Raw genomic sequence first — 18,787 nt, 5'->3', positions numbered from 1 at the left:
ACTTTTATATATTCCTCTGGCACAGTGATAAATCTCACGAAAAATACTTGTCCAGCGGCGGCCTGGCCCACGATTCGTTCGCTGAAGCTCAACGGGCAGCTGACAATACGGCCGTGAGGTGTCCCTCGTAAAATTCGAATTTGTCCGCCGGTCGTTAGCCGAGAAATCCAAAACCATCTTTCGCCCGCCGAGCTCCAAGTTCGCTTTCTCTCTCTCTCGCTTTTTCTCTCTTCTTCTCTTGCTGCAGGCGGCCGTACGGAATAATCTACCATCCGTAGAACAATCTATCACGCTGTACAACGAAAGTTTGACGCAATGTCAAAACGCGGACCCGTTAATTTTTCATGTCGTTTCACCCGGAACTCGTGCTGTAACTGCGCCTCCTAACCCCGGTCGTATATACACCGCCGACCTGATCCACGTCGTCGACGCTGGTCCAGCAAGTTGTCTCGACGTTGCCATTCATTATTCACCACCTACACTGATACGCGCTACCTTTCGACAACGCGGGACGCACTTGCGTGGCGGTGCGCCAGAAAAAGAACGTGTGTCACGTATCTGTTTTACAGATTGTCTAGTTAAATGCAGCCCTCTTTATTTATTACCATATTATTCGATGTAAAAAGATTGTGTCTCCGCGGAGAATATTATTTCGCAGCAGATAAAATTTTATTTACGAATTATTCGCATATACGGTGATCATTAAAAAGATTTCATTAACGAAATAAATTTATATAATGATATTGCGATTGCGTGTAGCACGAATATATTATATACAATATACTATATAGTGAAATTAAGATATGAAACTTGAAATTTCGATAAAGAACTAGTTATTTTGAAATAGATAATGAATAACTAATTGAATATTTATGTGTGTTACCTGTGTTATCTCTCGCATTTAATTATTGAGATTTTTGTGACTAATTAACATCTATTTATTTAAAAACTTAACTATCTTTTTAAATATCTTGTTTTTTTTCATGAGAGGCTATAAGTGAAAATTGCAACAGAACAATTTAAGTTAATATACATACTCGTAGATCGTAAGAATTCATATTTTATTATATATATTTATACTTTCTCTCTCTTATCTGAAAATATTTCATCATAATTACATTTATTAAAAATAATTTACATTACGTCATAATAATGTTATATAATTATATAAAACATAACGTAACTACTTGATCTTTTCCGTCTATCGCATTTTTACGATGCCAACTTTGCTCTAGCAGAGCCCACCCCCTTCCCCTAATGTTTTAACTTTATCGCGACCTAAGTATGATTTTATGAGAAGCCGTGGGCTAAATATGCCCGCATCGTAAAATTAATGGCGTTTTCATAAAGGAATTCGCTGCTTAAAACTCGATAAAAGCCAATAAACCATCGCTGCAGAACGCAGTTTAGTTGAGTTTATCGTCTGCCCCCTCTTGGAAGCCCTCGCGAAACGTCCGAGTAATCGCGGCAGGCACTTACATCCATTTATATTTCTTTTTTTTTTCCAAATAAAATGCATGCGTGAAAAGTCCTGTTGTGAAAAAGAAGGGTTAGTGCAGTGGCGAGATTTACCGCGTCCTTCGCGAGAATTCGCGTTGCAACCGGAAATTGTCGTCGTATATATAACGACGATTCCCGGAGACGCAAAATCGCGCGACCTAAGTATATATCCCGGCTGTATACACGGCAAACTACTGTTAATTTTTATTAACCGTGACGGCGCAACGGTGAAGCTACACGCGCGAAAAGTTGTAAGTGCCATAAAGCTTCGTTCGCGAAATTACACGCGCGAATGGCAAATGGGAAAGCGGTGCCCGAAAGAACGCGGATAGATTGCGAATTACCCGTGCCATGATTAAGGCGTATAACTGTTTATTTATACCGCGATTGCGAGCTACTTTTTTATTTACAGGTATATACAACCGCGTGAAAATTGAAACGTCCCTCTCGCCCATTACCTTCTTCGGTTACTTTTACAGTAACGATAAATTTTCGCGGAGATTGATAAAATATCGGAATAAAATCTAGCAATTGCAGTACGTCATAGCCCACGTATGATGAGCGATATCATCCCAGTGCTTCTTGGGCGTTGAAGGCACTCGCGTTACTGCTAAGGGGAGAACGGACGAATGGATGAAAAAGGTCGTCAATTCGTCGTTATTGCACTGTGGAAACGCTATAACACTAAAAGTGACCATATAACATCCGTATGCATTTGTGGAATAAAGTAGCCGATTATCGTTCGTTTGCCATTATAAGATACATCATCCAGACGGCAGATAGCCTTGTCTTCCTTAACAGCATGATGATCTTAGAATTGGACCCGTTGTACTCAGTAATAACGGCTCGGTTTATCTGCGACGGGTACTAGCTACCTATATAATGTTACCTTCACCTCTCACGCATCGACATTTTTGCCCATCGATATCTTTATAGTAACATAAAACGGGTTTATCGCGCGATTTAAGCGCCATTTAGGGCATTCACGACGCGCCACGACAGAGCTTGCCGATTCTAAAACGTAAAACGTTTTCGTTATCGGAATAATTAGCTAATGCAAGTGATTCATATGGCCTCATCTGTTAATCCTAGAAATTGTACTTATTTTTAGAATTTTATTGATTTATTATTTCTTGCAAAATCGTATCAAGTCGAAGAATTACAGAACTAATTTATTTATCGTAATTTAATATCGAATATTCTCCCGACATCTTGTCGTGCATTTCCATCATTTGTAACAATTTTTCTTCACTTCCAATCTTCAATGCACTTTCGAGGACACCGCGCGCTCGTATTACGGACCACCGGCTGAAATCGAGAGAATACGAAGGCACGAAAGGACACCGATACTCACATAACTCTGAATCTGGCGGACGGGGGGAGCGCTCCGCGACTCTTTGAAGGTTTATGCCGATTCAGAAACGAGTTGATTCATGAAGACGGCGTGGACCTCCTTCGGATCTACGGCTTGGTGCACCCCAGGTCGTAGCGGGTGGTCCCGTGAGTTGATTTCTTGTTTCTTCTACCGCAAACCCGCGAACGCGGTAGTCCCCGTCGTCCTTCTCTCCTCTAACTCCCGTGGAAAGAACGAGAGGGAAGCGGAGCGCCAGAGAAAGGTGGAGAAGAAGAGGAGGAAGGTAGAAACGGGACGAAAGCGATGTTCCCCGCTGTCCGCATAGCTATAGGAATTGTCGATTTAAATGTTTACTAATAACCAGGCTTGTCCAGCAACCACCCAGAAGTCGGTCGCTTTGCATTTTTATAAGTACATCCCGGCCGTCCCGGTTCCGAGAATGAGAACGTTTCATATTCATTCACCGTTCTGAAAGGATAGTCCCCTACAGTCGACTAGAAGCCTCCTCGTGTATGTATTGTCTCTGCTGAATTACACACGATGCACGATTAGGCCCTCGACTCGAATGGCATAATAATCAACATGTTACCCGACTCGGAAAAGCGGCGTATGCCCAAGAATACTGAATTGTATTCGATTATCAAGTCGTTCGATAAGTTCGATACATATACGGAATATCTCCGAACTGGCAGTATAATCGAAAAAAAAAAACAACGATAACTTTTCACATGAAAAAAATTAATTTTAAATATAAGATACATTTTTTTAGAGACTTACATAAAGAAGGAATAATAAACACTTAGTATGCACATATAAATATTTGGCAGTATAATTGGCGAAGAGAGTTATAGGTCAGAAATGAGAAACTCGTTTGTTTTCCGTAATGATTCGTTTATTGCGAAAGGACACAGTCTGCGCGTTGACGTCACATGTCAGTGTGACATCGGCGAGTTCGCGTGAAATTTTGGACACGAATGACTAAAAGGTGATGGCGATCGTTCACTCTCGACATGACATGATATGTTGACAGCCGTTGTGGTGCCCGTGGCTTCACCTTCGTGTAACTTAGAACGTTCCTTTTCTACGCAACGACGACGGGACGCGACGGAGTTGTGTTCGCAAGCAGATTGCGAGCGACGTCATTATAATTGCGCGAGTCGACGGAAAGTCACACAATCGATTCGCGATTCGGCAGCCTTTATCCGCGTTCTTGCGAAAAATTATCACAAGCCAATAATTTTTAGCAAAATAAATAAGAGAGAAGATACTTACAAGAAGAGGAACCAAGGACTGACCTCCAAGAATCTCTTATGTCTATACACTCCGGCGATCCCTCGCAATCTGTCGCCGCGACTAACGACCCATACCTCGTCATGCTCGACCGAGTCGACGTGAATCGATAATATTATAAACATTGCAATAACAATCATAATAATAATCATAATAATCATAATAATAATAATCGTCATTAATATGAATTATGATCTCAGGTAGGCTAGTAATATAGTGTCTACTCTACATACAATACATACACTGGCCGGATTTCTCTACTGGGCCTTTCTTCTACTATTTACAAACGCATAAATAATATTAATTATATTATTGTATATCTTTAGATATTTATAATATTTATATGTGTGTAATAGTACTGTCGAGTGTAATAGTACTGTTCTTGACGCGCTAGTTGTTGTACGGTTATACCGCGATAGAGCCACTATAGGTAGTCGGTACTAACAAGTTTTCCCTTTTTTTTATCGAGAGTAATTGCGTTTACGGAAAATAAACTTGGATGAAAAGTCGGAGAGGGAGGGGGTAGGCAACGAGAGATAAAAGGAACATCGACGATGACATTGAAAAAGAAAAAAAAACGAAAAGACTAGGAACGAGGAGCGGGTTGGGGGGCAGTATATCTCATCATCTCCCGTTTTACTGTACACTAATTACAAGGTTGTAGTCTCTGATTATTGTCAGCCACACCACACAAAACGCCCGCCGATACACAGCGCGCGCCCGCGATAAATAACGTCTCTTTAGCGATCGGTCGCTACGTCGAGTCACACCCGTCCAGGAGATTTGAGTTCCTGAGTCGCGGGTAGGCCGGCGCTCGCCGGATGGGGCGAATGATCGGACCCGCCCGACGACGCCGTCGACGACGACGACGGCGACAGACCGGAGGACGCGGTGGTCAGTAAAACGGTCGAGCCGGCGGTGGTGCCGCCAGCCGCGCCGCTACCGCCGTTGATCGAGAAAGGTTTCACGGTACCGGCGGCGGAGATCGATGAGGACGAAGACGTAAGTATGCTCGGGGCCGTGGATGGCGGTATCACGCCGCCTAGTCCACCCAGAGTCCTCGAGTACGTCTCAAGCAGGGATATGTCACCGGAGCCGAGATGGGACGCGCCGTACAGGTTCCTGTAGAAGTCCGGATGCGGTCTTACGAACTGCGTGCCCGGATGTATCGGATGGAGAGGATGATGAGGCGGCAGTCGACTGGCCAAAGGGCTCACGAGCTTGCCCCCTGTGGTGCCGCCACCTCCACCTCCTCCACCACCACCGCCACCGCCAATGCCACCTCCGCCTCCGCCCGTTCCGCTGTAAGGTGACGTGAGGGCCGTCATCGTGGCTGGATTCGTACTTTGCTGATCGCCGTCCTTGCTCGCCATATCCGCCAGCGACCAGATCCGCGGCTTCGTCGTCACCGCGCTGACTGTGGACGGCGCGCTGGTGCTCGGCGGCAGATGATGGTGCTGGCTACCCGGCGATGTGCTCTCCGGCGAGGGATGACGCAACAACCGGCCGTGATTCGGGGTGAGATACGCCGGATGCTGCAGCTGCAGCGGATGCCTCGGCTCCCTCTGATCGTACAGGCATTCCGGACTGTCCGGGCCACTGTCCGCTCGCGACTCGCTCCACTCGCTCTCGGTCCTACCTTGAACGCCCGCCGATCCGCCACTGCCACCGTGCAGTAGGTCCAAACGGTGCGCCGGTCGTTCCCCGTCCTCGCTGGAACCTGTACCTGAGTCTTTCGAATCTGAACCAAGAAGAAAAAGTCGAGCGTCGTAATTCGGAACAATGTTGGCTCCGGTTTGAATTTTTAATTTCTTAAAAAGCTTCGAATTTATTTAACAATTTAAACAGAAGAATCTCCAGGAGTACGGTAATCATATTATTGGTCGACATGGTTGATAACATCGATGATTAATAAGTAATATGATTAAAACTAAGAAATATAGAGGACAAGACACTCACCTAGCCGATCTTTCTCGTCGACGCTCTTCCTCCCGCTATCGTCGTCCTCGTTATTGTTATCTTCGTCTTCGACACGGTTTCTTGGCTCCCACGTCATTTTATTTTCTTTTTTTAAACGCCTCCGCGCGTTTGCGAACCACGTCGACACTTGCGTCAGTGTCATCTTGGTAATAATAGCCAGCATGATCTTTTCGCCTTTCGTGGGATACGGATTCTTCTTGTGCTCGTTTAACCACGCTTTCAGCGTGCTCGTTGTTTCCCGTGTCGCATTTTTTCGCCTCGCGCCATTTAGATCCATGCCATAACTAGAACAAATTAAAGTGAAAAAAATTATATGCAAAGTAGTCCCCACATACGATAATCGTTGAATTATTCTCTCGTATCCTGTAGAAAATATTTTCGTAGGCAATATATGCAAAAAAATGCGGACTAACAAAAGCAAATAATTCAATGGCGAGTGTATAGAAAGATCATTGCTGTGTGTTTATATTCTCAATAACAACTTGCGTCTCCCGACCGGAACGCAGATGCAGGACTTGCGAGTTAAGTCACGCGTTTATTATCCCGTAACTGGTCTAGTAGGGTTCGAAACGATCCCTGGACCTCGCCAGACCAGTCGAGGATTAAGTTCTACGCGGACGCGTTTTCGTTCGAGGGAGACACGTGACCTGGATAGACGCATACACGATATTTTATACGCGAGTGAGCGAAAATAAATGCCAGCGCCAAGGGGGAAAGGGGGAGGACTAAGCAGATCCTCCGCGGAAGAGCTCGCGTCGACAAACTTATCCCATCGCGGGGCTCGTTATGCCTTCCCCAACGTCGGTATAAAAGTCCGAGTCCTGCTCGGTTTGAAGAGCGATATAAGCGGGTACTGGGTAGAGGTAGGTATACTACTTTCATCCCGAGAGCAGATCTCTATCTAACGGTTTAAGCTCTTTCCTCCCATCCTGGCCAGAGGAAAGAGAGCAGAGGAGCGAAGGGAGGGTGGGAGGAGGGAGAGAAGAGGAGAGCAAGCACAACCTCCTTCTTGCCTTCCACTCTGGCGGACCGAAGCGACCGACCCTTTGGGATCCCATTACTAAAAGACTAACCCTTATCAAAGATTAAACTTCGGTATAACTGCTGAATCGACGGGATCGAAATTAAATTTTCCACCACCAAGGCGACCGGCCAGGACTCACGGGATACTTTCTCTCCGCTTTTTTCTTTCCATTCCCTCTGTCTCTTTCTGTCTCTGCTTCTCGTGAAATTTTATTTTATTTCTTTTCTATTCGTCTCTCGTTTCCTTTCGCAGTTTTTTTTTCTTCGCGTGTAAGATCTGGCCGAGATGTCGCGATCCAAAGCTTCGGATGTCTCGAGAGATTTATATGAAATCGCCGATCTAATCGGAAACGATTTTCTTAATCGTATTCGTCATTAATGATTGCAGCCGTTACTGAATTCTGTCGCAAATATGAATGATCTGACATGGTTTCATTGGTTTCATTGAGAATTATAATACATAAAAAAAAGTTTCAATATAAAACTACGTGTTAATTGATCTTACGTCTGAAATGTTTTCAGCGCACAAACAGTTGCGAAGCAAACGAGAGTTTATACGAAATTCTGGGTGTGAAAAACCTCCCTCATAAAAATATCTCTGAACGATGAGATATCGTTGATTCAAATCCCCAACCGGTACCTCCGCCACCTTCTGGACTCCGGCGGTGGCCCCGTCACGGCGCGTCGCCATTATTGAGCTTTATTTTCGCCTCCGCACACTCCGAGACGTATCTGACGACGGGGACACGAGGGTGGGAAGGCGTGTATGGACGCGCGACTGACGTCCCTGGTGTTGCGTGGCGTTGGGTAGGTTAGCTATAGAGATGGTGAGCGTGGAAGTGGCGGCGGGAGATGGGAAATTAATAAAACTGTCACTTATCTACCCTTCTCCCGGAGGCAGGCCTACACACGGCATTTCTCGCTTCTCTATCTTCGTTGTCACCCTCCGTCCTCGTTCGCCATCTCCCTATCTCCCTTCACCCTTCCACCGCTATCTACCCATCGCACTTTTCCCGCTTCTATTTGTCTCGCTCCGATTCCGGGGCGCCCCGCATGCGGGATTTGAAACAGCTGAAACGAAGCGCTAAACATTTCAATTTGGCATCAGGCGCTTTAATGCCACGCGCGCGCGCGCGCGCGTATACGCCCGCGCACGCCTTGATATACATCTCTCTGTCTTCTCGTCTTTCGACCTATCCTATCCTTTCGCTGTGTATTCCTCGTCCTATCCGCTCGACGCCAGGTCGCAGACGCGGAGAGTCGGAGACGTGGCGTCCTGCCTCCGCTCGCCGGGAGAATGGAGACGAAGGGAGGCAGAGGACGCGCAAGATGGACCGACATCGATAAAACGGGGGCAGGAAAAGTGCGAGGAAGACAGAAAAGAGCCAAGAGTACCAAGAGGAGGTGGCAGGACGGCGGCGGCGGCGGCGGCGGCAGCCGGGGGCGGCAGTGACGGCGGGGGGATGGCTTAACCCCGGTCTGTTTGCGAGGAGCAAATGGCGTTCTGCAGTTATTTTAAAATTCAGCCGGTGGCAGGGGGCGCGGATCGGATTAAAAAATCAGAGTGGAAGCTTGTTTCTCATGATAACAGCCAGCCGCCCCGAGAGCGGCAACTGCTGGTGCCGCTGCTTTCTCCCGATTTCGCCTCCCTTGCCACTCCTCCGCTCCGTCTCTATCTCTCTGTTTCCTCCATCCGCGTACCGAGTACCGAGCCTGTTTCCCGTCTCTTTTCTTGGCTTGCAGCACCAACGGTTTCACTCCCCGTTACTCTTTCTCCTACCCTCCCGCCCCCTTCCCGACCCCTCCTCGTCCCGAGTGATTCTCCCAATCTATCTCCCGTATAGCCGCTACCTCCGGTATCATCATCGCCACCAACCATCGCTATCGCCATCGTCAACCGCTTTAAATATACGACAGCTATACGGGTGTGTGTATATATATTGTATACATATATGCGGAGGACCGATAGAATAAAGAGGAGCACTGTACGTTTGCCAGAGTTATATAAATATATATGCAAATGCACGTAGGTGTGCGTTGATAGATACGCATACGTATGCGCGCGGCATCGCGCGCATCCTCCTCTCCTCTCGCGCTCTCCACAACTGATCGCATCAAGTGCTTGTTTCCATGGTGATTGCTAATCGGGCCGCGCCTCGTGTTCTATCCTCCTACGCCATTTTCATCTTGTAATACCGTTCGCTGCTTCGCGAAAAATTCATTACAATGTGACTTATAAAAAATTTAGCATTTCTTATCCTCATAAAAGGTACCCGTTCTATCCTGGACACAAACTTTCGCCGCGTTTCAGAAAATCTATATGCTCCCGTTACATTTCGAAAGCAAATCTTTACTGGGAGAAATACTTTCCGACAATGTCACTTCCGATTTCTTTTCGAGCCGCATCCCGAAGGCATTCCCGATGTAAGTTACGTAACTTTCTTCACCGATTCAGCATTGTGACTATAAAAATTTAGTTTCTCGTATATCCTTATACAGGAAGTGCCAACTATAGATATTAAAGAACAAATTGAAAAAATTAATTGTTTTAATATATCGTTTGTACTATTAATTTTTAAAGGCAGGGGAAATAAAAATGTCAAACGGAAACAATACTTATTAATATGTGCGTAAATGGGAAGAGTTGTCCCACAAAATCGCTGTTAACCAGCGGTTTGAAGAAATACGGGCGTATTGATCGAGCAGATGTAAAGTAAATTTAAATACAAACGCGTAACGATGCGTATATATTATCATTAAGCGTCCACTGTACAACGTTTCAAGCATGCTAACCCAATGTATATACGAGGTGTTGATTTAATCCCGTGAAGCACTTTGATTAATGCAAGTCGTAAAAGTATTATCGCTGATATGCACAACACATTTCCATTGACGTAAACTGCGTTACACTGCGTTACACTCCATCAGCATGGACTTCTACGAGATAATTATAACCTTCGTTTCGAATTAACACGCGTATTGATTATCGCCGATCAGACAGTGCCCAGATGTATGAAACATCACTATTGCTTTCGATTGGGCTACAAATTTGTGGAGAATCGCGATTTGCATATCTCGCATACCACGACGATGTACGGCGCGAAGGCTGATATATTTTCCGGACGACTTATCCGTCAAACCGAACGACCGCGCATCGCGATTCGCGGTTGACATCCTCCGAGCGATGGACCGCTATTGTGAATATATTTCTCGTAGATAACAACCGGTTCTCCGCGCGCTCACATAATGAAGCTTCGAGTCCCGCAAGGTCCAGCCTAGGGTTTTTTTTAAGACGGCGAATCGAGTCGACCATTAAAAGCCAGCCGAACGGCCATTTCTTTCGCCCTTTTTCCGTCGACCGGTTAGCGTAAACGCGTCCATCAAGATGTAGCCTCCGGAGAGGGTGGAAATGGGAAGGGGGGAAGCCCCGGGGGTGACCAAGGGCAGTTCACCTCGGGGCAGGTGTGCGGTTGGCATGACTCCGCCCCTCGTCACCGGCCGTAACTAGGGATGATATCTAACTTCGTCCTCCGTCCTACTCCCTCTCTCTCCCGGGCCCTCCTCGCCCCCTCGACGCTCCTTTTCAGATACGGTCGTCATGCCTTATGTTTTATCAGCGCGTTACTGCGGCCATTTCAGTGGTAGACGCCATCTTTTCGCGGCACGATTGTAAACACGCACGAGGGTTGTGCGTTCGCGCGCATCTTTCCATCCAGTTTGTCCCAAAGCCCGCCCGCCCGCCCGTCCGTCCGTTCGCCTGCGCACCATCACTGTCCCTGTCGTTTGTGGTTGCGCTTGAGTTTAATCAGCCACGGGTCCGCGGCTAGACTGGTTTGCGGCCCCTTTGATCCACCCGCTTTCCATGGCGGTGACCTTGCCAGTCCTCGTGAGACAGGTTGAAAATAGAGTGAACTGAAAGGTTTACTCGCGGAGAAAAAAATCGGGCGTTATATCGCAGATGTTGTATTATTAACCCTTCGAATTCCATTTATTTAAAAAATTGCGAACCGAGTCGGTTTATAGTGATTAACGAGTTGCATACTTAAATCATACTCATTTTTAGACGCGAAATACTTTTGTAAAAAGTTTTTCTTTGTAAAAGCTTTTATGATCCACGTATTATCCAATAACTTATTTTATTAGACCGAGCATGGCCTAGCTAGATCGATTTAAGTTGCGTCGAAATGCAGCCGATCGTCGCGAAGACTAATATACACGAATTTCATCGCACCGGTCAAAAGTTTCGAGCGCGATTCCGCGGATCCAACAACATATGTTTCGGTGGATGCTCGTAAAATCAGCTGCACATAGGTAGGAACGAAAGAGACGGAGAGACTACATGATTCCGTGGATGAGAACGAACGCGAACTGTTCGCGGGAGTGGAATTCTAATTTGACGACTCGGCAACGTGCTCTTGATACTTGGAGCGTATAAATATTTGCGTTGACTAGAGAGACCACGAGATATACGAGATGCGAAAGCACGCGGCGAGAAAGCAGGAACGGAACGACGACGCGCGGAACGAGAAAGAGAGAGCCGGCCGATTATTAGTGTCAAGTTACAGTCGGCCGGCGGGTGGAGACGGCACATTGGCCACGGTATTCACTCCCGCAATTTACACGACACGAGCGTCTCGTGTGGTACCCGATGTCGTCACGTTAAGCTCTTAGAAGCGCTTAGAAGCGCGTCCTCGCGTCGCCACGCCTCGCTTCGCCTCTCCTCGCTTCGCTTCGCCTCGCACGGGAGGAGGAAGTTTTGTCACCGCGGTGTGACAGTCGGTTGTTCCGCATCCAACTTTATTACCAGTTGGTCGCACTGTGACAGATCGATCGTAAACTTCGCCGGATATGTGTGTACGTCTCGCCAGAACGGCGGCGAAAGGTTTCTCTGTCTCTCTCTCTCTCTCTCTCTCTCTCTCTCTCTCTCTCTCCCTCCCTCCCACCCTCCCCCTCCCTCTCTCCGGTCGCGTGTCGACGTGTGTGTGTACACGTGTTGCAATGCATCCCGCCACGTACGGAGATTATACAATCTTGCTCTCTGTCTCTCTCAATTTCTCTCTTTTTGTCTTACTCACACTCCGGCTGTCCCAACGAATATCACCGAGTTTATACAAAATGATACACGGTGTGCTACTTTGTCACACGATCGCTTAAATCCGTCCGCGGATGCACTTTAACTCCGTCGTCCGTGATTAAAGTCACGCTGAATTATCGCGAGTCGGGATTATAGCTCCGCACTGCTCGACCGTTATCGTTGAATTTACGAAATTTATGGAAGCTCACTTCCTGCGCTTTGCAGAGAGATATGCGGCCGAGAGTAACGGATCGGCGATCGCGTAATTACTAATTAGCCCGTACTCCCGGGGATTCGTTTTCCTGTTTACTACATTGTCGACCTGACGAAGCGCGCCGTTTAACAAGTGCTTCTGGTAAAATAAAATCGAGCAGAGGAAAGATTGTTATCTTGGACAGACCGTGAATTTAGAAAACGTTCCGCAGAATGAAATATAAGATGAAATAATTTATCGCGCACTCCAAACTTATGATTTACCACGTCGACGAGTCTTCCCACTTGATATTCTTGTACCTCTTAATCGAGACATATACTCTCATGAATTATTTACTTCGTATAACCGAAACGGCACTCGGCTTCGCCGTATTATTGGCGATCTCGCCAGTCATATCGAACGTCATCTGTCACATTTTTCTAAAATTGGTAATGGCTCAATCAAGAACGTGGGGTTTCCTTCGATCCGCTTGCAATCAGTGCAACGACACACTATTTCTCGGCAACGTCTGTTCGACCGTCGAGAGAAGGCAGCGATATCGGGGTAGAGAGGGGTGCGGCCAAGTCATTAAATCCTGACGCGCATACATAGCCGGGGCAGGACTAATCTACGTCCATTAAGCCTAATGGGGAAAGAGCGGCGTGCATTCCGCGGGCTGCCTGTCACGCGGTTCGACGAATCGCTGTCATCCGCATGTTGCCGAAGAAACGAAGCTGCGCGCGCGCGCGCACGGGCCCCGCGACCCCTTCGTCTAACGAAAAACGAGTGTCGCTGACTTTTCCGTCCCCCTGCACGTCCCCCTCAACCCTTACCGACCAGGCAAAAACCGTCCCCCGGGACTGAAACCGGGTCATTAAACGGCCGTACATCATCCACGCGAGACGTATCTCACGGGCGGGGCACCGAAGGGTGCGGGATAGCCCAGCCCCGCCTCGTCTCATTAGCTGCGAAATATTTCGAGTCCTATCGGCACCGAGCGAGGAACGCTGCCGTTGAGGCTCTAATTTCTAAATGATTACGTTAAACTGGCCTTTACATTGAAAAGTAACCTTCGACCGCGTTAACTCTCCTTTTAAGATCATCGGAGGAAGATGGAAGCGCGAATTTATCTCATCTCTACGCTTAGGCAACTCTGTCGTTGATGAATTTAGGCAAACATAGAAAGCTGCTTTTTATTGTTGTACGCAATTTCACATACGAACAAATATAGTTCGTCGAAGAGTCTACTTTTCTCCATACCGATAATCATGCTCGTTCATATCTTATGACTTCGCACGTACATTAGGATTCACGTGCCGTGCCTCGAGATACTACTCGTCCGGGACTCGAAGCGCGTGCCCGACACATCGGTGTCGTTGTACGGACACGCTTAATAATACTACGTATCGGCGATCGCTCTCGGCGATATGCCGAACATAGAACGCGCGAGACGACGTAAGCGGGCCTGCCCGTACGATCGAGGGGCCTGCTTCGTCGCTTTCTTATTGTCTACCCTATATGTCTCCGGAAGCAGGGCCAATCCGCCGGAAAGACGAGACCGTTAACCCGCACGATCCCGAGACCTTGCGGCCGTGCATGCCAACGCTGCATTATTGGCTTTTTGTATGCTCATGTTAAGTGGTCGTCGCGCACGCTCGCGCATAATGCGCCAGATCCTTCGCACCTCCCGGTACCGATTTAAGCGATAGTTCCGGGCCGGGCGTTACCGCCAAATTCCCCGCCACGTTTCGCACGATGCTACTTTGCCCGTCACTCGCGAGGATAATAATAATCGCTTCGCGTTGGAATTAATTACAAAAGTGAGTTAATGATATAGCTATTACGTGGCCAATAAAAATAACGTTATGATGGGTTTCGTTTCGAATAATAGTAGCAGAGAATAATTAATTCTATATATATATATATATATATATATATATATATACACATATATATATATATAAGAGATATGCTTTTTATTTAATAACAAGTTATATTGCGAGATACAGTAATTCCCTGCGTTTTAGACACGGCGTTAGACATGAAGAGAAAGTTGCGTGCTGAGAAACTATACAAGAAAATTGTACGTATACTATGTGGGACAAGTTAACGTACACAGAAAAATAATAAATAAATAAAAGTAAGTATTAAACTTTAAAGTTTAATACTCACTCTCAGTTTTTGCTTCCGGTTACTGCAGGAACAAGGATACGAGTGACATTTCATTCTTTTAACGATAAGATATGTCAATAACGAGCGCCTTAAAACTCGCATACTAAGTACTTCTTAAAACATCAACGTAAGCATTTCTTTCAGATTCATCTACACGGCGCGATTGTGTTAAAAGATATCACGCGTATATGGGGACTGAATGTAACTCGCTCTATATACGAGTCAAGGAAAGCTTTCATGTTCGTCGTGCAAATCCGTTCGTCTCGAAACGCGAAGGAAACGCGAGAACGGGGCGTGTCGCCGACGCGCACGAAAACTCGCCGAGCAGACGCGCATTAGCTAAATAAGCGTAATTCCATAAGAAATAAAAAAAAGACTCGGTTTATTCCTTCGACAATCCTCCTTACGTCTCTTCCGAGAACGAGATAAGATCGATAAGAGATAGATATAAAAAAAATTACTTTGAAAGGGGGGACTCTCGATTGTCATTCTGTGTCTGCGAGCTGATCCACGAGCCGACTGACGCAGGTGCAGCTACGATTGCCTCGTAACTGGCCGCGTCTTTGTCGCCTGTCGACAGTCCGTAGAACTCGCGTGTAGTTCCGGTGCGGCGCGGGGCCCGCGGATCCGGCGCGGTGGGTCCCCGCAAAGGACCTCGGTCGCCCGGCCACGACTAGAGCGAATGGATGCTAAGCAAGCTGTATTACCCGATCGTTTCCTTGCATACGAAGCGACCGTCGCCGGAAGTGCGTCATGCACGGCAGTATAGATTCCACGCGTCGACCGCTGTTGTCAACCAAGCTCGCTACTTCGCCTTTAGAGGAGCGTCTCTCCCGCCCGTCCCTTCGTGTGAAAATACGTGACCGTCTGCTTATATATATATATATATATATATATATATATATATATATATTATTTTCCCGAGAAGCAGAGTAGAGTATCGAACGCCTCGATCAATGGCATTGACGTAAAAGAGCACTAGGAATTGAATCTTTATCAAATTTGTTGACGTGCGTCACCGCTAGATATTATATATAGAGAGAGAGATAAACGCTCCGGCCGCAACGCTTGGAATAAAAAATTTCAAAATGTTGCATATGCGACTGAAACGTTCTCTTTTTAAAAATGAAATCTCATTAGCGATCGAGACCTATATTCGCTATGATCGAAAATGAACCAGCCGTGATATTCAGGAGTATTTCAAGCGTGGACCGGCTAATATCCAACAGTAATTTACATATAGTTATCAGTCATATTTACATAGATACGATCATCGTGTATGCGCGGTACCAGAGTTCTCCGATCGCGCATGAAACGCGCGGCGTTAACGACAGTCGGAATTTCTCGAATCGGCCACGATCATCCATGGCATTCGTAAACGAGCGAGATCCCGGAAACGCGACTAAACGGGTTAATTATCGATGTTTCGGATGACCTCGCGTCAATCATTCGCAAACGTCGCTCTGCCTTGCGCTACTCTGGATGCTCTCTCTCTCTCTCTCTCTCTCTCTCTCTCTCTCTCTCTCTCTCTCTCTCTCTCTCTCCGAATTTTAATCTTCATTGTCCTGGTGCCCGGTGATCCGACTTGAATTTATCAAACGAGACCTTTCGCCGACCGCGTCACGACACGCCGCGACCGATCCCGAGTGCGAGAAAAAAGCGGCGTGGCGACAGTCCCGGGTCACTTGAGCGCTAATTTATTAGAATGTTTATGTGTTTCTCTCGCTGTCTTATCTCCGTCCGTGCACCAGCGTATCGACTGTGGAAAGGAGAAAGAGCGTACAACCTGATTTCTCTCTCTTTCTCTTTCTCGCGACGGAAAAGGCATTAAAACGCGTCAACGTTGAAAATAACGTAGCGCGTCGCGGAGATTACGGAGTAATTAAGATTCGTCCGCGTCTCGTAGGTTCGTGAAAGAACACTATGCTCTTGCTACAAAGCGGGAGTGCTTCTTCTGTATAACATTATTTCGATGATATTAAAATAATTATATCACGTCTACTGTTAGGTTTCAACGTCGAGAAGATAAATAAAATTATAACGTGGCATTTGCTATCACTCGCGAGGATCTTTTGAAGAACTTTTATCTTCCTATGAAAGTGTTAGTGTGGCGCGCGACGTTTATATCGCTCGTATTGCTTTCGTTCTTCATGCGAGCAGACTTTTCTGATACTGTAGACGCTATCTGTAAGTCAAGGGGTCAATTTTTCGGCAATTGCCGAAAATTTCGACACACACTCCCGTTAAAAACAATAATAAGAAATCGTTTGGCTTGTTTGCATCGAAATACAGTTTATCTAATTAAACGGCTGGTGCTTTGGCTCGTGTTTGAATCTGTATGCATAGTAAATATCGACGCTAAACGCGTGACGCATGTAATTCTTACGATGAATAATTCGGAAAATATTTACAAGACTTACCCGTTGAAGGGATAACTCGCAAAAGCAGCATCGTAAGGGTGATACATCGAGGGATAAGGCCACGCTGCTGCGGCTCCAGCGCCTAGATTTTCCTTGAGATCTAAACCGGCGGCCTGTAACAGCGTATGAACAAATAAATATCTCAGTATTTTCGTTTCTGTAATTATTACGCGTGATTTATTAGCATGCGCAACTATTACGACACATTAAAGAAAAAGTAACGACAATGAACGAGATAAAAGACAGTGATCGACGAATTAACGGCATTGATAAAAACAATTATTGAGATTTGCAATATACTAGACTTCTTTATATCGAGAAAGTATGAGCAGTTTTATGCCGTCCAGTTTTCTCGAGGCTATTAATACATGTATTAATACGTATGTGCCATTAACGGTTCCGCCGATAATTTTCACAAGTCGCCTCGAGTGGCAGTGCGCGATCGCAGAAACGGATCTGCACGTGCCTCGAATTTATTCCGATTATTGACGCGCGCATGTAAGTATGCTTTCGCCCGAACCCGGTCACTCGTTATCGCGGTTTTTAAATGAAATCGCACAGAATGCGGTTAATTGCTCGAAAAAGATCCATTTTTAGGAACGAACGTCGCAATTAGCCCGTATCGACCGCGCTGCTCGGCCCGATCTCCGATGCATCAAATGATGATAAAAGAATAGCTGGTAAAGCGCTGATAATAATAATTAGGATCGCTGTGTGTGGCTCTCTTGTTTGCTTCTCTAACCCACGACCTCGCTTATGCGACAGGGGGTCGCTATTAAATTTCTGCCGTATTTTATCTAACGGGTATAATAGGCTCGTAAAAGGCTCTCCATTTCTTTCTTCCTCTCTCTTTAAATTACACACATATATCTGACGCAATAATATTTTAATACGATATATGTTTTATCATATTATTATTACTATATATACGTTACTATATATGTATATGTTTTATCGTATTATTATTTTAATATGATATATGTTATTAACAACGGATTAGATATCCGAAATACATGAGATATGACAGATAAACTAAATAGACATGGTATCTTTACAGCCTTTACGCGATAACGTCCGGGGCTTTTCCGAAGAGCGATGTCTGTGACAGGAATTACACGACATAAATCAACGACGGAACCGCGGTAACCCAGGTAATTACCATGCCCAGCGAATGCCACAGAGCGGGAGGCAGGAAATAAACGTTTTCGTTAAAAAGCGATACTTAATGACTTTATATATAGGGGGATATCATGGACGTCGCGTAGTCGGTGCGCGACCTGTACAATCTGCTGCCTCGTTACGAGCAGGCTACGCTATATACCCGCGCCCCTTAAGCTCGATCATAAAGACCAACGATAACAGCTCGGTCTTACGGAGTGACGACGGCTCGGTAACGCGCGACCGTGTCCTATTATTACGGCAAAACGGATTCATAAATTTACGCTCCGCTCGCTGTTTTCTTCGTACACGCCTCGCGTGTGGTCCGATAACGCTCATCCGACGCATGAGCGAACACGCTAAAGCGCTTCTAGATTATTCATTAATAACACGTCGCCCTGCAGCCAACGACGGCCCAGTCGCAATGACATCTCGACATCGCGAATTACGGCCCGGGAAGGGATTTGACGATGTGAAAGAGGGCTTTTTTCTGCGCGCGCATGACGGAACCGAAAGACGTCAATTGCGTCACGTCGAAAAAATCGGTGGGACCACGGAAAAAATCGGATCGCTAAACTTCGTTAATCCCCTAAATAAACACATCATTTCGGAGCATTCGATCG

General features: G+C 46.3%; 2 protein-coding genes across 2 annotated transcripts in view; both read right to left on the bottom strand.

Moving 5' to 3' along the window:
• LOC139815606 (uncharacterized) overlaps positions 1-18,787 on the bottom strand; it is a 294,108-nt gene that overhangs the window by 171,450 nt on the left and 103,871 nt on the right. The gene's annotated exons all lie outside the window — the stretch shown is intronic.
• The window catches only part of Mirr (iroquois-class homeodomain protein mirror), a 29,105-nt gene continuing 15,132 nt past the window's right edge, over positions 4,815-18,787 (bottom strand). The window contains exons 3-5 of the mRNA XM_071782628.1: positions 17,007-17,119; positions 6,104-6,408; positions 4,815-5,885 (exon numbers count right to left, since the gene is read on the bottom strand). Coding sequence (XP_071638729.1) covers positions 4,909-5,885; positions 6,104-6,408; positions 17,007-17,119 — 1,395 coding nt within the window. The 3' untranslated portion in view covers positions 4,815-4,908. The remainder of the gene's footprint in view (positions 5,886-6,103; positions 6,409-17,006; positions 17,120-18,787) is intronic.

Source organism: Temnothorax longispinosus, chromosome 7 (genome assembly GCF_030848805.1).
Source record: "Temnothorax longispinosus isolate EJ_2023e chromosome 7, Tlon_JGU_v1, whole genome shotgun sequence".
Taxonomy (NCBI): Eukaryota; Metazoa; Arthropoda; class Insecta; order Hymenoptera; family Formicidae; genus Temnothorax; species Temnothorax longispinosus.
The sequence above is the reverse complement of the archived record's forward strand: the minus strand, read 5'-3'. Positions and strand labels throughout refer to the sequence as shown.